The sequence below is a fragment of the Salvelinus namaycush genome, chromosome 39 (assembly GCF_016432855.1).
Source record: "Salvelinus namaycush isolate Seneca chromosome 39, SaNama_1.0, whole genome shotgun sequence".
NCBI classification, from domain to species: Eukaryota; Metazoa; Chordata; class Actinopteri; order Salmoniformes; family Salmonidae; genus Salvelinus; species Salvelinus namaycush.
Genome location: NC_052345.1, coordinates 19,211,332 through 19,231,100, shown reverse-complemented (window position 1 = coordinate 19,231,100; position 19,769 = coordinate 19,211,332). Strand labels below are relative to the sequence as shown.

At 47.5% G+C, this 19,769-nt stretch overlaps 1 protein-coding gene across 1 annotated transcript in view; it reads left to right on the top strand.

The window, feature by feature from the left end:
- LOC120032844 (protein jagged-1b-like) overlaps positions 1–19,769 on the top strand; it is a 32,649-nt gene that overhangs the window by 618 nt on the left and 12,262 nt on the right. Inside the window, exons 2-12 of the mRNA XM_038979055.1 lie at positions 183–500; positions 6,230–6,287; positions 8,476–8,733; positions 9,537–9,597; positions 10,868–10,998; positions 11,339–11,458; positions 13,396–13,509; positions 15,450–15,563; positions 17,874–17,987; positions 18,706–18,752; positions 19,329–19,502. Of these exons, the coding sequence (XP_038834983.1) occupies positions 183–500; positions 6,230–6,287; positions 8,476–8,733; positions 9,537–9,597; positions 10,868–10,998; positions 11,339–11,458; positions 13,396–13,509; positions 15,450–15,563; positions 17,874–17,987; positions 18,706–18,752; positions 19,329–19,502 (1,509 nt within the window). The remainder of the gene's footprint in view (positions 1–182; positions 501–6,229; positions 6,288–8,475; positions 8,734–9,536; positions 9,598–10,867; positions 10,999–11,338; positions 11,459–13,395; positions 13,510–15,449; positions 15,564–17,873; positions 17,988–18,705; positions 18,753–19,328; positions 19,503–19,769) is intronic.

The following is a 19,769-nucleotide window of genomic DNA, read 5'->3' as shown; positions in this document are numbered from 1 at the left end:
CTTTAGCTTGGGTAAGATTTGTTGCAGCTATCTACGTCCTATTTAGCTGTTAGCTAACGTTACTTCTACAGTTGGAAATATTCAAGCTTGCATGCATGTTGATTGACATTTTGAAATGAAGGTATCAAAAGGCAAGACGCATTCAAATCAAGTAATGTTGCACATTTTTTCCCCCAAAACAGGTGGCTGTGGCATCAGGACACTTCGAATTGCAAATTGTGTCGATGCAGAACGTGAATGGCGAACTGCAGACTGGCGTGTGCTGCGATGGATCTCGGAATGCCGCAGATCGCAAATGCACGAGGGACGAGTGTGATACCTATTTTAAAGTGTGTCTAAAGGAGTACCAGTTGAAGGTCTCTTCGGCGGGCCCATGCAGTTTCGGGACGGCTTCAACACCCGTGGTCGGAGGGAATACTTTTTCTTTGCGGAACGTGAGGAGTGAGAAGTCGAGGAATGACAAGTCGAGGATTGTGTTACCTTTCAGCTTCGCTTGGCCGGTGAGTTGATTGTGTCGTTATGTTTATGTAACACGTTCTCCCTCTCGGGCGCGCGAGTTTGCTGAGAACTTGAACCCTCAAATATTTTGTCTCAGCAAAGTGCAATTTAGATTAATAGACATGAATAGACTACAAAAACGATGGGCAAATTAAGTAACTTTTGGATATGTCAACATGGCATGTGAGGCAGGCGAGTTCATGGGCCACAAGACACGGTAACGTTTTTTTAGGGGGTAACCTTATTCTTACAAAAACAGTATATTATTGTTCAGTCAGATTGGCAGAGAATAAAGTGAGTTCATCCATAAGCGTTGCGCTGTCTGAATACTCACCACTAGTGTTCATGCGATAGTTATTGGGAATAGGCTGAAATGTTAAACCAAAATGGGCAATTCCAAAGAGGTTTAATCGTTTACGAAGAGCTGTAGCGTCGCATCATTCTACCAGTGACGCGCTGCCTAAACGGGATTCATTCCCCACTGTCTCTTCCTAAAGAGCGCGACCATTAGCCGAGCCTCAAACAATGGCTTGTGCAAGAATAGCCAATAAAACAGCTAGGTTATCTAGCCACGGCATTTACACACAGTGCGCTCCCAGGAAGCAGAGACTTCACTCACTTAACTATACACATTCCTCAGATTGACTGTTCACTTTTTTACCATGCCATAATTGACATGACGCCATCCATGTTTTGAGCTCATTTTCTTCCTGTGGCTCTGTGAGGTTATACTGTAGTCTTTGAGAATTGAGAGGAAAACTCTTGAATGAGGTAGGCTAGTTGTACACAGCAATTATTTTCAAGGATTAGGCTATAGTTGACCTAAGAACATGACAACCAAAGTGGAGGGATGATATTTCAATGCAGATAAGTTGCCCTGGCAGCATCAAAATATGTTTTGGACACACAATGATGTGGCCCCCAAATGGTTTTCTAGACATGCTCCAATATCACTATGAAAAGACCTAGCTAAAAAGCCATTGTCCTATTGCATATTTTCTTTTCCATCCAATTTCTACCTAGCAATTTGGAAACGTGGTTAATTGCTCAAGATTGTTCGCCCAGAAATACAACAAAGACAAGCTCAGGGGAAAACTTAATGAAATATTGAATGGGGGGGATTGGCTCTTTTTTTTTTTTCACACTTAAATTTGTGGTCATACAATAACCCCTGTTTTGTATGAATTGTAAATTTGTGCCTCATCAGCATTCAATGAAGAGGTGCCAGGTCATCAATGGGATGAAGTGATTGGATGTTTGAGGGAGTTGCTAGGTAACGAGGCCTCCCACTGGGAGAAATGGAACTGGGAGCAAGAGAGGGAGGAGAGCATCTGCAAGGGGGGCATGGTTGATGGAGACAGCTTTTTTTCCCCCCTCCAAACCCTTTACTTAGCCCTTCCACAATGGAGAACACTATGTTGGATTTATATTGATATTCATATAGAATCATGATCTGGATAAAAACATGTTTTAACTCTAGGTCGATTGTCAAGAGGATATTCCTAGAAATAGGGGGCTTTTGGAACTATGCCAAAATTTTGTTCTGTTTAGCACAGGTGTGGACACTTGAGATTCCTGAGTATGGAATATTCCCAAATATTTCATAAACTGAACCGTCAGCCAGCGTTTAGGACACGATGCCACTACTGTATAGGGGCAGTCGACATTGCCTAAGTCACAAAGGTCTGGGCGTGTACCCTCGCCCCTGACCTTAACACAGGCAGTATAAAGGCCTCTTGTTCCCCCACCGCCCTTTGTCAACCTGGGCGGTTGCGCTTGACTGGTCCCAAGACATTCCATCTTTTTAACCCCGCCACCCTATAGTAACTGGTGTGTTAAATTAAGCAGTCACCGTCCCCTTACTTCGAAGAAGCAGGGGCGTATTCATTAGTGCACACCATAGAAAAACATTTAACTACGGAAAACATTTTGCAACAAAAATTAGTTTCTAATTGAATGACTTTAGGTACGTCCCTCCCCACTTTGGTCCGTTTGCTTCTGTTAGTTCCTAGTGAAAAATACACCCCAGGCTTGGCTAGACGTTTTGGGCTAGGCTAGAGTGGCCCTGGGTCTGTTTTATACGTCCACAACCCCGACCCCAAATTGGCACGGGCGAACCAAGACAACCTCACTCTGTGCGTCAGTCTGTTTATTGGGCCCTCAAATGGCAGCCTCTTGCCATGGCCAAAAGTATCGCCAACAACATCTTACTTGCGGTTGTTGAACTTTCATTCCCCCTATTTTCCCCCTCTCCTTTTTGAACTCTCACATGTGACACAGGCCACTGTTCTCCTCTCATTCTTTTTAGAGCTTGGAGAGAGGAGCTCTCTACTCTCCTCTCTCTCCTCTACTCTCCTCTCTCTCGGCCCCTGGCTTGACGGCCCTAGCCAGACAGAAGCAGTGACAGCTTATATTAACAGGAGGGGGGGCTGAACAATAGCCTCGGGCTGGCAGCGAGGATTATGGGAGATAATGGGAGGCCAGGATGGGAATAATGTGGCTGGGGGGAAGCAACAGGACGCAGCAGTAGACTCAGCAGTGCCGCGGTTCGTTCGGCGGCTCCCTGACTAAACCGTTGTGCTGAAGTTGCCATTATTTTGAAGTTCGGCCCCTATGGCCCATCGGTTGCCTTACTCGCGTAATGCCGGTAGGCCTATTATTCCACCAGCCAGCAGCCCCCAGAGCCAAAGCCTAGAGAAGGATAGAGGCCAGTGGGGATAGACCCCCCCCCACCACCCACGGTCAAACAGCGGGCTGGAGTTCAGCCAGAGTGACAACATTGATGCTAGGATTTTTTTTTCTCTGTTCATTTGTTGTTGTTTTTCACTCTCACTTCTCAGCAAGGATTATTCTATTAGTCTCGCTCATCTCTCGTTCTATTTTCTCTCTCCAATCCATCTGTCTGCCTCTGTTTCCCCATGTCTCTTTCTGTTTCTCTCCATCCCTCTCTCCGTCTCCCTTACTGTCGTAAAAGCCTCATCTACCTTGCATCTGGCCTAGTGTGTGTGTGTGTTCAGGAGAGGCAGGGGGAATGCCTAATAAAGAGAGAGAGGTCCGACAGTACAAAGCTGAAAAGCACACAGTGACTTATGAGGTGAGGGTAATCCGAACAGCCTGCTTGTATCTTCAGCACAACACTTCCAGGTAGACGTTTCATTTGAGTGTTTATGTCAAACTGGACATTTTGACCCGACACACATACTGGACATTTTATGTTCGAGAAGCATTGAAAGCTTGTAAATGTCAAAACACTATTGGCTGGTTTCCTAGACATCGACTTAAGACTAGTCCTGGACCAACAAAAAGATTGCACTGCAGGATTTCCATTAAATGTGTTTATAGTCCAGGACTAGGCTTAATCTGTGTCTGTGAAACTGGCCCCATATCAGTTGACCTTTGATAAAGGGCTTCCGGTGGTGAAAAAAGCATGATTTAAAAAAATCCACAATTGTGGTTTCGTTCAATGTGGGCAACGATGATTTTATCCTTTCTTCCCCCCCAAAATAATAGCCTTATCAGTTTCCCTGTATAGGTAGAGGCCAATCAGGCCACCATAGCGTGAGCCTTGCTCCTACTGCTCTGCACAACACAGGCACTTACTCACCCTGCCTACTCCCTTCCTGGACGTGCCCAGGCTTGTCTGCTCATTTCACTTGCTTTTTCCCACACTTATCTCAGCCTAATGAAAGCGCCCGGCCGTGCCTCTGTCCTCAACCAAAACTGGGTACGAAACATGTAGTTGGGCACCGATCCAAAAATACTCAATCGTATTGCAGGAAGGAGGGCGTGACGTAGGGGAGAAAGTGGGCGAGGCACCACTAGTCTGGGGGAAAGAAGGGATGGTGTGCTTTGCTTTCTTACCTGGCTGCTATTTACCGTTTTGGTAAACATTACTTTGGCACAGTCGCACGGTGGCATGTACTAACCGAATGGGTTTGGGAGGGGGAAATGTTTTGAAATGATTTTTCTTTGATATTTGTGAGGAAAGAACCGTTTTGACTGGAGTTTATTTAAGGACAGTGATTTTTAAATTGTGAAGCTAGCCAAGTGAAATTCCCAAGCTTTGGGTAGTACAAGAAAGTTGAGTTGGCTCCCACTGTTTAGCTTGTCTCTACATTTTCAATGGTTATCATCACGAATCGGGATATGCAAAATGGCTGCGCACACAGCTGGAGCTGCCGTGTGGTTTCCCCCAAATCTGGACATCATCTGGATTCCCTGGGAGTAATAACCAGTAATTAGACTGACATCCATATAAGATAACGATCGGTGATTCAATGGAACAATGTAGCTAGCTGCTAGGCTGTGCAGGGCTATGTGTGCCAGCGAACCAGCGTCGTGTTTGTTTAAATGGGACAAAGTGGCAAGGCCGTAAGCCCCACACAAGAGGCCGGGCATGCCTCCAAGGGAAAGAACGAGCGAGTGCTGTCTGCCCCGACCACCCCAACCCCCTCATCACCCCCCGTTTCCACCACCACACACTCTTTGCCTCCCCTCTCATATTTTTGGAGCTTCATTGACAAGTGCTACAAGGAGTGCTCATGTGAATGTTGGCAAGTGAGTGTCGCGAGTGGAGAGAGGCCCTCTGACTGGAGCCAAGTATGGACCCACACACACTTGCATTCAGGCACGCACGTACACTTATTAGCGTGCACACAAACCGATATATGATGCACCCAGATGGGAACTCATGATCCTGTACACAACAGTCTCAAATGAATGAAGGCCCGCATACACACACTCTTGGCACACACACTCCCCCCCCCCCCCCCCCCCTCAGCCCAGCCCTCCACGGCTCTCCGCTGTCTGTTATCCGATACCGGTGAGAGCGATGGGGGCCTTAAGAGAGACAGAGTTTCAAAGAGGTGCCGAAATAATGGACCCCCGTCCCCATGACGCACACACAAGTATACACACACTGAAATGGCCTTTTACACACACACACACACACACACACACACCAGAGATGCAAACCCACTACCTCAAAACCATTCTATTCTACCTATTACAGCGCCCTCAAGTCGCTCCACACACAACTACTCACAGTGCACTGGAAGGGGAAAATATAGCAAAGGAACCCAGGATGGTTTTTAAACAATGCCAGCGGTTTGCTCTATCGCCACCCTTGATCTCTCTCTATCCGGGGAGGAGAAAGCAGTGGGTTAGTTTTGGGGTGGGTTGCTGGAAGGGAGAGTGGCTTAGCCCGCCCAGATCAGAGGGCTGCTGGCGCCTCGGGGGGGGGGGGGGGGGGGGGGGGATAGCCGAACTCTCTCTAATCTGCAACATATGGAGAACGGCCAATGGACAGACACGGCGTTAAACGCCACCATACCCACTCGCTTGCGGCTCTCTGGTGTGTGTGTGTGCGCTCACGAATGGGAAGGAGTTTGGCTGTATTTACGCTATTCCCTGTGAATGTGTGCCTATAAATAAATGTTTTGTTTTATTGATCAAGGTACACGCTGCATTAATGTTATACCAGATCTAAGAACTGTTATTTCCTCAGATGGGACTTTCTCTTCCCCAATTCTTTAGATTTCTGCCAATATGTTATGTCCAGTCAAACAGTAGGCTAAATAAGAAGTAGCCTCTAGACAAGTCTGTTAGCAGGAACTATGCAGAAAGGAATCTGAAAGTAAACCTGTATCAGCCAGGGGTGAAAGGACTAACGCAGCTGTGACTTATTTTACCTGGCACCTCTCTCTGTCTTATCAATGTTCTCTCTCTCCAGAGGTCCTATACGTTGATCGTGGAGGCCTTGGACTTCAACAACGACTCTTCTACGGGCAGTGAGTATTATCCCCCACCATTATGTTACTACTACTATATATATATATATATATATTAATTCCATTCGGTTTCACATTACAAAAGCAACATGAACCCGTGACCTGGAAGTGGTGATCCCAGGACAAAAATAAGGAACCTGTAAAGGGGCAGAGGTGTGTGTGTGTTGGGTGGGGGGCTTAATTTCTTGGTAAGGGACATTTGGGGGGTGGGGGGCAGGGGAATTTTACTTGTGCTTATAAAAATGTATTTAAAGGCTGATGGCAGGTGCAGGCCATGGTCATGCCACCATTCTGTGTGTGTGGGGTACACACTCACACACTGGCCTTTATGATACTCACATTCACCCCCCCTCCCCCATTTGAAAAGCCATTGGTTGGCATTACTGACCAACATTGGGCAGAAAACTATCAAGCATAAAGAACCTTGAGTCGTTCCTTCTGGCTCTCGTACTCCCCTACCATCGATATAGCGCTCAACTGTCATTTTACACACTACTCTCATTCAGAAAACAGTGACGGTAGTATAGACTAGTGAGGAGGAGATGGAGAGAGATCACACTACAGATTTGAGCGTTGTTTGTTTTCAGCCCGACCGTTAGGCAGTCAGTGGGAGTTAAGGCTGTGTGTTGCATTTGGCAATCCTCAGGGAACCATTATAGTTCCCGTGTTAAATCGGCCCCAGGGTACGCTGACCCCTGTCCAGGTGTGCTTTGGCCCAGGAGGAGGGCAGGGCAGTAGTTCCACCACAGCCAAGTCTACACCGAGCATGAAACTAAGCATCGCATTCGGGCCAATAAAGCCCAAATGCAAAAAGGTTAGTGTGAGGTTGAAGACTTTATTTTTTCGATTGCCCTCCCGCCAACAAGCACACACAACAAGCCAGCTAGATCAATGAAAACGTCTGCCAAGGAAGAGGGCCAAACGAGGACAGGCCAAATATTGACCGTCTCACTTAGCGTCAACATGCTAAGTGCTCTGGGCACGTGGCCAGTTAGCCTCCAATAAGCAGACTCATTTAAAGCCTATCACAGTTGTGCTGCTAATGCTATCCAGATACACTGCTACGGCTAACCTTAGTCTAGAGTTAGCGTCTCTAAATTGTGCTTACATAAGCTTAAATTACAAGTTACCGAGGTAACTATCATGTCGGTGCCGACTCGTAGCCCCGAGCGGTATTCACCACAGAACTGAGAGGTTTAAATGTTTGGTCAAATCACCAGGACAGTACAATTTCTTGAGGTTGGCTATTTCTCCCACCGTCAACCGTCCCAGGGCTTTCCTGTTTGATATGGTGGGTCACAGTTTGCTTCCAGGTCTTTAAAAAAAAAAAAAAATGGTTAGAGGACCCTGGGTTAATTTTGTTCATTTTGCCAAATGACAACCCCCTCGCCGTCAAACTATTCCGGGCCTCAGGTAGTGAGAGGGCGTCACCTCACCCCGACCACACTTTGCACTCCACTGGCGAAATACCACATTGGCGCTCAGGGTTCTAGAACGGCATGGAATATTACTACTACGGCCCACCACTACAACTAGCACTGCCGTAACAAAGCAGCTTTCCCTCCAAGAAAAGAGTAAACAAACTCGACGCTTAAGTTTTTGTTCATTTTCGCGCCCCCTTGTCAAAGCTCGCAGAGGCTGAACAGAATTTACGTGGGCAGACTGTTTTCAACAGTAAAAAAATATAATAATGTGTCGTTTGCATTACTGCCTTCCTGTATTTCTTGACTACCAGAGGACTTCTTCATGGAAAATGGGATTAGGAGGCCGTGACTGCCCTAACATAGTGACATGGCAGCGCTGGCATGGTAGGGATGCCGTCCCCTTTCCCTCGAGGGCTGACCCCTGCGAAGTAGAGTTTGTTTGGGTGCAAGGGTGGCAAGGTGGGCAGGGACAGAAGGGGGCATCACCTCTTATGTCTGTTGGCAGCCGTAGACTTGGATGGCAATTCATATTTGGGCATTTACCCACTGATATTTGGAGACCCTGTACTAGTAAAGACCGAGAAGTGGCATTAAAATGACCCAAAGCAAGACGCTTGGTCTCGCTGAATGGGCATTCACATCATGTGTTGACTTCTGTGTATGTATTGTATGACTGCATTTGCCTTTGCCTCCACCTTATGCCCATGTGTTTCCTACCAGTCCCTCTGACTCCTCTCTCTCGGCAATCCATTTCCCTCCATCAGGCGTGGGAGGCGAGAGGATCGAGAAGGCTGTTCAGTCGGGCATGATCAACCCCAGCCGCCAGTGGCAGAGCCTGAAGCACAACGGGCCGGTGGGCCAGTTCGAGTACCAGATCCGGGTCAGCTGCGACGAGCACTACTATGGTTTCGGCTGCAACAAGTTCTGCCGTCCGCGCAACGACTTTTTTGGCCACTACAACTGCGACCACAATGGCAACAAGACCTGCCTCGAAGGGTGGTCTGGACCAGAATGCAGCACTGGTAAGAGGGAGGGATTCAACCAAAGTAGTTGTCTGTAATTTTACAGCAACGTGAAGTCAAGCTAAAGAAGTTTATTTTTTTCCATGAGGCTAGACATTTGAACAAAGCTCAAAAGGCATTCATCAAGTGACATTCATCAACAATCAATTGGAATATATAATTCAAATGATATAAATAACAGTGGGCCTTTTTAAGGGCAACTTGTGCTTTAGCGACTTTTGTTAGCAAGCTGTCATTATGGCAAGTCCAAAACTATTGAAAGTAACAATGGCCCACAATTGACAGCAATTGTGTTGAGGTGAAACCGACCAGAGAGAGCAAATGAAAACTAGGCTAAATTCTATAATTTAGGGGTGGGGTCAAGCTGGCTTCTTCACCCATTGACACGGGGGCATATTGTCTTAACGCAGCAGATTTTGGCCACGGCTGGCCCGGCAGGCTTTTACAAATAGTTAGCGTTGCCGTTTGGAATTTGGGCTGTTTGCTACACACCAGCGCACCCCTTAGGCCTTAGTATCCTAGCGGGGAGCGATGGCAGGATAAGTCTTGGATTTTGTAGGATTACTGCCCCGGTTGGAGCTTAGGACATTCCCACGAGTTTGGAGATGAGATGGGGGAGGGGGAGCTGTCTGACATCATCATGCTGACTCTTCCTGTTTTTTCTCTCTCTTGTCACTCTTACTTTTTTTTCCCCCCTGTGAATTTCTTGCTGACTCTCACCATCACAACACTTGACTTTCTTTCTCTCCCTCTCTCGCTTTCTCCTTTTACTTCCTCCCTCGTTCTCTTTCTATCTCTCTCAGCTATTTGCAGGCAAGGCTGCAGCACTGAACATGGTTCCTGTAAATTGCCCGGCGATTGCAAGTAAGCACACCTTTTCCCAACGCAACCATTTTCAGCTGACCTAAGTTAGTAAAAAAAAGCTCCCTGAAAAGAGCCAGACTCAAAATCTCACTGCGGCTTGTCACTCGGCAACACCCTTGTTCCACATGGAAATAACACCGTTGGCAGGGGGAATTCCCAATACCATGCGTTCTGCCCACTTTGGATTGGCATCAGACTCGATGGAGACCTAGTCATTTTTGGCAGTGTCTTAGATAACACTGTATACGTTATATACGTGGCAATCAAACTCGCAACCCTTGATCGTGATGTGTTCGTTAGGCACCAAACAGAAGGAAACAGACTGAAGCAGGAAGTGACTGTTTTAAAGTTTTACATTGCGTGCCCTACTAAGCACAACCCAATGAATCCCCCTCCCGTCATCCAGAGCTGTGAAGGGCCTGAACCTTTGCATGTTTTGGGAAGGGAGTTTGTGGGGTGGTTGGAGATTATCGCGACCCCCCTTTGCACACGTTTGCCAGGGGCCCCCAGAGTGGTGAGAGCTTAATGGCGGCGGTGGTGGAATCTGGTCTCGAAGACCGCTGTCAAATTCAAAGGATTTTTTTTCTTTCTTTCACCTGTCTGTTTCCCCGCCCTCTTTCACCTCCCTTCAGCGCAATGCTTTGATTTAGCCCTTTTAGTCTCGCAGCCAAGAAACAATCGGAGGTGGCGGTAGGAGAAGTTAGCATGTTGTGGCGATTCTGGAGACGCTTCTATGGCTTCTTCTGAACTCAAACACACATCTGATTCTTACGAGAGGCTGCAGTGAAACGGGCACTTTTTGATGGTTTCATATTTCCTCCATTTTGATAGATTTTGCAGCTCTCATTCAAGCCTTTCAGTAGCAAATTATGTATTCGGTAGGAGGTGTATGTATAGCGTATCTGGGATAGTTATCCATTGCATGAAGCAAAGGTGGGCTGGGCATGGATACCAGGAATTAATGATAAGTGGTGTGTGTGGGGTGGGGGGGGGTGTATACGATTCGCTCTTATCCTAATGACTCAGTGAAAAGTTTACCTCTGCTAGTGCCCTGTCCAGACAAGCACTTTTACTTACTCAAGGAGCAGCCTTGGCCCGGCCCAACCCATTCGCGTGTGTGTTACATTGTGTGTGTGTTTAAGCGGGATAGTGTCGAGCACCGAATGTGTATTTTTGTTAAGATCGGTTGTCCCGTGCATTGAATACTTATGGAGTGCAGATCGGTTGTCCCGTGCATTGAATGCTTATCGAGTGCGTGTGTGCCCTGCAGGTGTCTGTACGGCTGGCAGGGCGAGTACTGTGATAAGTGCATCCCTCACCCGGGCTGTGTGCACGGAAGCTGCGTGGAACCGTGGCAGTGCCTCTGTGACACAAACTTTGGCGGCCAGCTCTGCGACAAAGGTAAGCATACACATGCACGCATGCAAATACACACCAGAGAGGTATACTACAAAGCATGGTCATTGAGTTGGCCAGCTAACTTTGATAACAACCATAAATAGGCCTACTGATTTTCTGGTTCAAGCTAAGCTTAGATGTTTTTGGTTGTTGAGTCAATGACAGTGTGTGTGTGTGTGAGAGATGCCTAAATATATATATATATATATATATATATATATATTTAAGTTAGCTGGCTAACTCATTGATCCTGCTTTGTGGTATACCCCTCTGCTCTGTAGATATACAGCTGATAACTGGTGCCCTCATAAACACACTCGTACTTTCCCTCCCTGTCTTCCAGACCTGAACACATGTGGTACGTTCCAGCCCTGTCTGAACATGGGGACCTGCAGCAACACTGGACCTGACAAGTACCACTGTGCCTGTCCTGACGGCTACTCTGGTGTCAACTGCGAGAAAGGTGAGTCACCTGACAGACACATACGTGTGTGTGTCAATATGTAAGTCGCTTGTAGTGTCTAGGGTCTGGTTACACTCGATGTTTATTCCTTATGAGAGTGAAATTGGAGTAGAAAACAAGATAGGATAAGATTAGCTTTATTGTCCCAGAGGGAAATTAGTCTTGGACACTCAAGCGCAGCTAATCTACTACGTTGGAGAATCTCTCTCCTGTCTCCCACTCAACTTTTTTCATTTTCTGGTGACGATTGAGAGAGAAAAAGGTATTTGTTTTCTCAAGACTGGTCGGTGAGATCTGAGTCATGTGGTGCGACGGGGTGGGAAGTCGAGGGGTCATGGTTCAGGGGTTAGGGGGGGTCAGCCCCGTGCTTAACCCCATCCAGGGAGGTTCCGTTCGTGGGGCGGTCTCCCGCGTCACTCCGGCCAGGAGGTGACGACCTCATTAAGGTATCGTCAAGGGAAACGGGAACGGAAGGAGACGCAGTAACGGAGCTAACCTTTCTGTGAGGGTGGATTGTAATTCCAGCTTCATCAACAAATCTAACAGTTACCTCACATCTTCAAGTTGTTGAAATGTGTCAATTGTTTAAGTTAGAGTTTTGATCATAGGGATGTCATAGAGTTTTACATGTCGTCTTTTCTTTGTTTTTTTGAGTTGACGTTTCAATGAATTTGGGTCGAATTTGATCATTAGGATAAGTAGATGGCCCTTGTTTTGTATGGGGGTCAATGGAGGCATGACTCAGCTAATTGAGGGGAAAGCTCCCTGTAGGCGTTGGCAGTCAAACACGCCCGCTCTGTGTTTGTCTGGGACAGTTGCCACTCTGTTTGTAGCGAGGGTTTGAAAACTATCACCGGTCATCTTGAGAGCGAGGGAGGGAGGGAGGGAGAGAGAGGAGGAAGGAGGGAGAGAACGAGGGAAAGAAGAGGGGGATTCCAGCTTCCAGCCAAGCCTGAATTCTCCTTTTCTTTTTCTCTCCCAGCCAGACCCAACAACATTAAACCCCCCTCCTGTGCTCCTTCTCTCCCTCCCTATATCCCCCTCTCTTCCTCCCCTGCCCCTAGCCCGCTGACACCAATCAACAGTCATCTCCCTCTCGCCTCCCCCCTCGGTTCGAGTCCCAAATGGCACCCTATTCAGTGCACTACTTTTGACCAGGGACATAGTGCATTATATAGAGAATAGGGTGCCATTTGGGATGCTACCCTCGATCTGCCAGCCAAAGAATGCAGAGCATTAATTGATTTGAGCGGAGGAATCCGTCGTGACTTGAGTTTGCTATTCTCTTCCCTCCTGTCTTCTCTCGTCCTCCCGCGAAGGGATGGACAATGATTTACGCTTGGGTGGAAGTCACGGCACGTCGCTCGGCGGGTCAGCATGCCGTGACAGACGATTTCCTGCTAGCTGGCTAGAGTAAACGCTAAGGCTATAGGGCTAGGGCCCTGGGGGGGCTAGTGAGAGTGAGATGGGATGTTTTTTTCTAACTACGTCGGCCTAGTGGGGGAACGGACCCTCTGTCTTTCTCTCCCTCTTTCTGTCTCTCGCTTTCTTTCTGGTGTCTTTTTCTCAGTGAGAAATGTTGTTCTTTCTCTTGTTCTGTTTATTTCCCTTGCACTCAGCACTCCTCTTTATCTTTTCCTATCTCTCTTCTTCCCCCTCTCGCTCCTCGTCTTGCGGTCTGGTCCAGAGCTGGTTAGTGAGAGGTCAAAGGGGCTTTCCACTCCACTGGTTGTAGCCTAGCTGGGCCAGAGAAAGCCGCTGGGAACGAGGGGAAAACCCACCCCACCCTCCTGCAGTGTGAGAACTAACCCGAGTTTAGGAGTTTAACTCTCTATCTGTTCTCCACCTCTCTCCCCTTTCTTTCTCTCCCTTCTCACTCCCATCCCTCTCCCTTTTACCCACTCGATCTACCTCTTGCTCTGTCTCTCGGTCCATAGCGGAGCATGCCTGTCTTTCAGAGCCCTGTTTTAACAGAGGGAGCTGTGTGGAGACCAGTCAGGGCTTCGAGTGCCAGTGTGCCCCTGGCTGGAGTGGCCCCTACTGCAGCATCAGTAAGTAATACGTTATAGTATGTAATACTTGAGGTTTAGTACTTTTAAATTCAATATTATACTGGCCTTGTTCGTGCCAATGTCGACCCATTCTAACAGTCAAATATATTTCATATATGCGATCGTAAAAATAATTATCTGGTTGTGTTTATGAAGGTCTTAGGCAACATTAAAATAACGTATTTTGAGGGGGGTGAAAGAACAATATTTTCATTAGTGTATGGTACTGTATAGAAAAATCACTAAACATAGAATTTCAAGTGTAAAATCTATTTTATTTGTGGAGTGCCTTTGTTAAAACTATGAAAAGCATGTGCGTTGGAACACGGTAACCGCTTCTTTTTATAACGACAAAACAATTTACAAGTACCCAAACCAACGAGACACATTATCTCTCAGCAAGACGCGCGGTCAATTGAAGAAAATCTCAGTTGCATAAACATCAGTTGGATCTTTATTTAGGTGTTCACATCCCTTGTTCTTACAGTCATCACACATTTTGGGAGCTTGCAACACTTCGCACAAACAAGTCGCTTACAGCTGAAACAGGTTTTGTGTGTTTTGTTGCGAGTGCATCTGCCCACCTGGCAGTTTCTACTCGGCTTGCGCAATTGCTTGTGTGGAATCTTTGCTGCTGCCTTGGTCCTCGTATGTCTCTCATTTAGCCCGTGTGCTAGACTCATGATGAAGTCTCTCCTGCTCATGGGGTTCATGCACTGCTTAAACAACATGTGCGTGTTGATGGCAGCCAAGTCAAGCATGTTGTAGAACACAGTGACAGGCCAGCGGCGAGTTCCTCCTTTCACTTTACAGCTGTGCCATCTGATCCCAAAAAATCCACAACCTATAGAATAAAGTAGAAAACATTAGGGTTATTTTCTCATAAGGAAAAACCCATTGTATAAGTTGATCTATATATGACGACATGTACAGTGGTGGAAAAAATACCACTTGTCATACTTGAATAATTTTCTATTAAGGTTTCAAAGTATATTTAATATACTTAAGTATCAAAAGTAAATGCTATAAATCCTTTCAAATTCCTTATTAAGCAAACGAGACGGCATGATATTCTTTTTTGGGGAGGAAGCCCGGGGAACAATCCAACACTGACATCATTCACAAACTAAGCATTTGTGTTTAGTGAAACCGCCAGATCCGAGGAAGTAGGGAAGACCACATGTTCTCTTGATAAATGTGTGAATTAGACAATGTTGCTGTCCCGCTAAGCATTCAAAATGTATGGGAGTAAAAAGTACATATTTTCTTTAGGAATGTAGTGGTAACCCCAAAATATTCAAGTAGTACTTCAAAGTAGTTTTACTTACTTATTGTACACCACTGGGTGCGTATTATGTTGAAATAGCTTTGTTCGCTATTAGTTCATAATAGTTTTCTCGTTGTGTCCCTGTCGACGGTGCTCATGACACAAACGTTATTTCTTGCCTTGGTAAAGTGTGACAACACTCACTCTTCAGCACCATTGTAGAGTACTGCTGATGTGCAGGTGCCTTATTTTGCACAGAGGGAGGGGAGCTCCATTCTCGCTTTGTTCGTGGTGCCAACCAGGCTTGTTTTCTTTGCAAGCAACTTGTTCGCCAATGACTGACGGGAAGAAATTGTCCGTGTTGACACTTCTCCGTTACCGTTTTTGAGATTATAAATTGAATAGGTGAATGACATGCCCTCCTAAAACTGGTTCTAACTCCAGTTATGTTTGTGATATTGATAGGGGTTAAGATTTGAACAACCGCAGTGTGTTTAAATAGACTTATTTAGGAATAGGCGAGGACGGCAGGGACATGACTTTAAAAACGTAAATGTGTTTTGTGTCATTATGACGCCATCAGCCTTTCAAGCGCTAGAGACCTAGCCATAGTCATGGACTTTTGATTTGACGTTCCACATGTAGTCGTAACACACTTGTCGTCCCCCCCCAGATGTGGACGAGTGTCTCCCCAACCCCTGTGGCCACGGGGGCACCTGCCAGGACCAGGTCAACGGCTTCAAGTGCACCTGTCCCTTCCAGTGGAGCGGCAAGACCTGCCTCATCGGTCAGTCAGTCCTCTATCCCATAACACCCTGCACCTCCTCTTATCATACGGTCGTCACTATTTGGCCAAGTTGCAAAGTCTGACTTGACTAAATGACTTAAATGTAAATGTAAACAACCTAGTCCTTCTCTATCCCACTACCACCTATATATCCTACAACCATAGAGAGAGTATTGATCTCTATGCCCACTACGGAGTTGGTAGATTATATACTTTATTTGGCCCACTGATACAGGATCAAATATCTCTTCTCTCACTAATGGTTGAAGTTAGTTTCTTAGATCTGGTTGAGGGCGACTTCTAACCACCTTGCTACAATTAGAGGATTTCCTTAGGACACAGACCTAGGACCAGTTTACACTCTCCAAATCTGAACCTTAACCATTAGGGGGGGAAATCTCCAAACTGACATTAGGTAAGCTTCTAAGTGCAAATGCATCATACCACCCTTGTCTTTTGGTGGCGCTCTAGTGTGAAGATTTGAAAACGGGCATGCCAGGATGGGGCAAAGTTCCTTCGGCATTCCATTCCATGGCTGCTTTTGGGAATCCTCTGGGGGCAGGGATAATGTGGGGTTTCCTAAGCCGGGGGATCATCCCTTGAGGAATGGCAGTGTGTTTTAAAGTGCTTAGAATGAGGAGTGAGAGGATGGGTGCCACTAACTCTTCACTTCTGTCTTAATCCACTAACAACTACCCCCCCACCCCACTCCTTCTCACCCTCCACTAACTATCCCCCCACCCCCCACTCCTTCTCACCCTCCACTAACTATCCCCCCACCCCCCACTCCTTCTCACCCTCCAATAACTATCCCCCCACTCCTTCTCACCCTCCACTAACTATCCCCCCACCCCCCACTCCTTCTCACCCTCCACTAACTATCCCCCCACCCCCCACTCCTTCTCACCCTCCACTAACTATCCCCCCACCCCCCACTCCTTCTCACCCTCCACTAACTACCCCCCCACCCCCCACTCTCCACTAACAACTACCCCCCACTCCTTCTCACCCTCCACTAACAACTACCCCCCACTCCTTCTCACCCTCCACAAACAACTACCCCCCCCCCACTCTTTCTCACTCTCCACTAACAACTACCCCCCCACTCCTTCTCACTCTCCACTAACAACTACCCCCCACTCCTTCTCACCCTCCACTAGCAACTACCCCCCCACTCCTTCTCACCCTCCACTAGCAACTACCCCCCCACTCCTTCTCACCCTCCACTAGCAACTACCCCCCCACTCCTTCTCACCCTCCACTAGCAACTACCCCCCCCACTCCTTCTCACCCTCCACTAGCAACTACCCCCCCCCCACTCCTTCTCACCCTCCACTAGCAACTACCCCCCCACTCCTTCTCACCCTCCACTAACAACTACCCCCCCCACTCCTTTTCACCCTCCACTAGCAACTACCCCCCCACTCCTTTTCACCCTCCACTAGCAACTACCCCCCCACTCCTTTTCACCCTCCACTAACAACTACCCCCCCCACTCCTTTTCACCCTCCACTAACAACTACCCCCCCCACTCCTTTTCACCCTCCACTAACAACTACCCCCCCCACTCCTTTTCACCCTCCACTAACAACTACCCCCCCCACTCCTTTTCACCCTCCACTAACAACTACCCCCCCCACTCCTTTTCACCCTCCACTAACAACTACCCCCCCCCCACTCCTTTTCACCCTCCACTAACAACTACCCCCCCCCACTCCTTTTCACCCTCCACTAACAACTACCCCCCCCCACTCCTTTTCACCCTCCACTAACAACTACCCCCCCCCCCACTCCTTTTCACCCTCCACTAACAACTACCCCCCCCCCACTCCTTTTCACCCTCCACTAACAACTACCCCCCCCCACTCCTTTTCACCCTCCACTAACAACTACCCCCCCCCCCACTCCTTTTCACCCTCCACTAACAACTACCCCCCCCCCCACTCCTTCTCACCCTCCACTAACAACTACCCCCCCACTCCTTCTCACTCCTTAGTGTGAGGAGCAAGAGGATGGGTGCCACTAACTCTTCACTGCTGCCTTGAACCACTACCCTTCACCCCGCCTGGCACATCTTGTGTTTGTCCCCAATTGCCTTTTGCCATGGGGACCGGCTCTGATGCGGTTTGAATGCAGACCACCAGGAAAGACCATAGAAATAGAATTCCTAGAATAGGCATCCCCAAGTCAATGGGTGGGTGACGGGGGAAACGATTCTAAATTCTATTCCTATGGCTTCCGACACCTCGCAGTTGCATGCCCAATGCCCTGTAAGAGGAATGAAGGAATTAAATGTTTTGTGGGTTTCAGACGCCAATGAGTGCGAAGGCGACCCCTGTCTGAATGCCAACTCCTGCCGCAACCTGATTGGAGGGTACTTCTGCGAGTGCCTCCCTGGTTGGATGGGCCAGAACTGCGACACAAGTGAGTACATTTGTTTTTGTAGTTATTTTTTTCTCAATGAAAAGGCCTGTCGCTTGTTCTAATGCAGAGGTGGGCAAGTCTGGTTCCAGGGAGCAGCAGGGGAAACAGGATTTTGTTCCAGCCCTGCACTAACATGGGTAATTCAACTAATCATGGTTGGCAATTGAAAGCATGACTAGTTGAAAGTGTGTTCGTGCCTGTGGTAGAACAAAAGCCTGCTCACCCTGCCATTCAATCTCCAGAGTCAAAAGTTGCACACCCCTGTTCTAAAATGAAGCAATGGCACGTCAAGTGCCAGTAGCAACTTTAAACGACTGTTCTAGGGCCAGTTTTGGAAGTGAGTTTATGACAATGACGGCTAGGACTGAGGCTGGCTCAGTGTTTATTTATTTTTTAAATGGTCCTGGACTAATAGTTCTGGAGTGGTCTATCTGAAATTGGACGACAGAAAAAACAAATACAAAAAAAAATACAAAATAATAATGCACGTTTTTATCTCGAGTCAGTGTCTGCTTGCTCAGCCGGGCAGACGATAACTTCCAAATAACATGGGCGCTCAAACAATCGCGTGAATCCCTAGCGCACCGAGGCCGCGCATGAATCGCACCCCCCCCACCCATTCTCGAACAAGGCTTATCTTGAGGAAAGCTTGTGGGAAATCTTGACAATTGTATACGTTTGTTTATTTTTATTTGATTGTTACAAATTGTTTCCACAGATATTAATGACTGCCAGGACCAGTGTCAAAATGGGGGAACCTGCAAGGTAGGTTGATTGGGTTTCTCCCAAATGGCATCCTATTCCCTATATAGTGCACTACTTTTGACCAGAAGCCTATCATGGGGAATAGGGTGCCATTTGGGACACATCTGTTCTTATTTTTCTGGAATGTACCGGTCCTGGTCGATTGACATATTTCGGATACTTCCTGGCATATTGGAGTTGTTTTTGGCTGCTTTCTCTCCCCCCCTTCCCCTCTTTCTCCCCCTTTTTCCCTTTATGGAAGGTTTAAAAATGGCAAACTGCTGAGACATGCTTTCAGAACACAGACATGACAGAGTTGCTCGGGCAATGCTAACAAAGAGCGGGGCAGAAGACATGAATGCTTGTGGAGAATGGGAGGGAGGGAATAGCCGGAAGGTCTTCATGACTACAATAGATCAGATTACCATAAACATTCTCGTCCCCTGCCAGGAAAAAGAAATGTCTTCATTATTTTCCAACCCTTTCACAATGGCTTATTTTCCTTACCGCCCCGTTCCGTACCTCACACACTCACCCACAACACCCTGTTTTCTCTTTTTTTAATTTTTTTTCTTTTCGTTTTCCTCCCCTCCCTAGGACATGGTGAACGGGTACCGCTGCGTTTGTCCGTCGGGCTTCAGCGGCGAGCACTGCGAGAAGGACGTAGATGAGTGTGCCAGTGGCCCATGCCTGAACGGCGGCCGTTGCAAGGACGACGTCAACGGCTTCCAGTGCCTGTGCCTGCCCGGTTTCTCTGGCAACTTCTGTCAGGTGAGCAGAGATTGGCACCACACCCCCTCACTGTGCCCAGAGCCTACCCAGAGTTGGTTCAAGTCACCTCAAACCATAACACTGATCCAGGAGCAGATATTGCTGCATCCTTCTAATGGTTTATGGTTAGGATTGGAGGTAGCATAAGCTGATCATAGATCTGTGGTTAGGGCCAACTTTCCTTGACTACCTCCCTCTCTCCTGCGTGAATCTTCTCACCATGATCTGTTTTCATTGATATCCTCTTCAATAGTTTTTTTTGTGCCA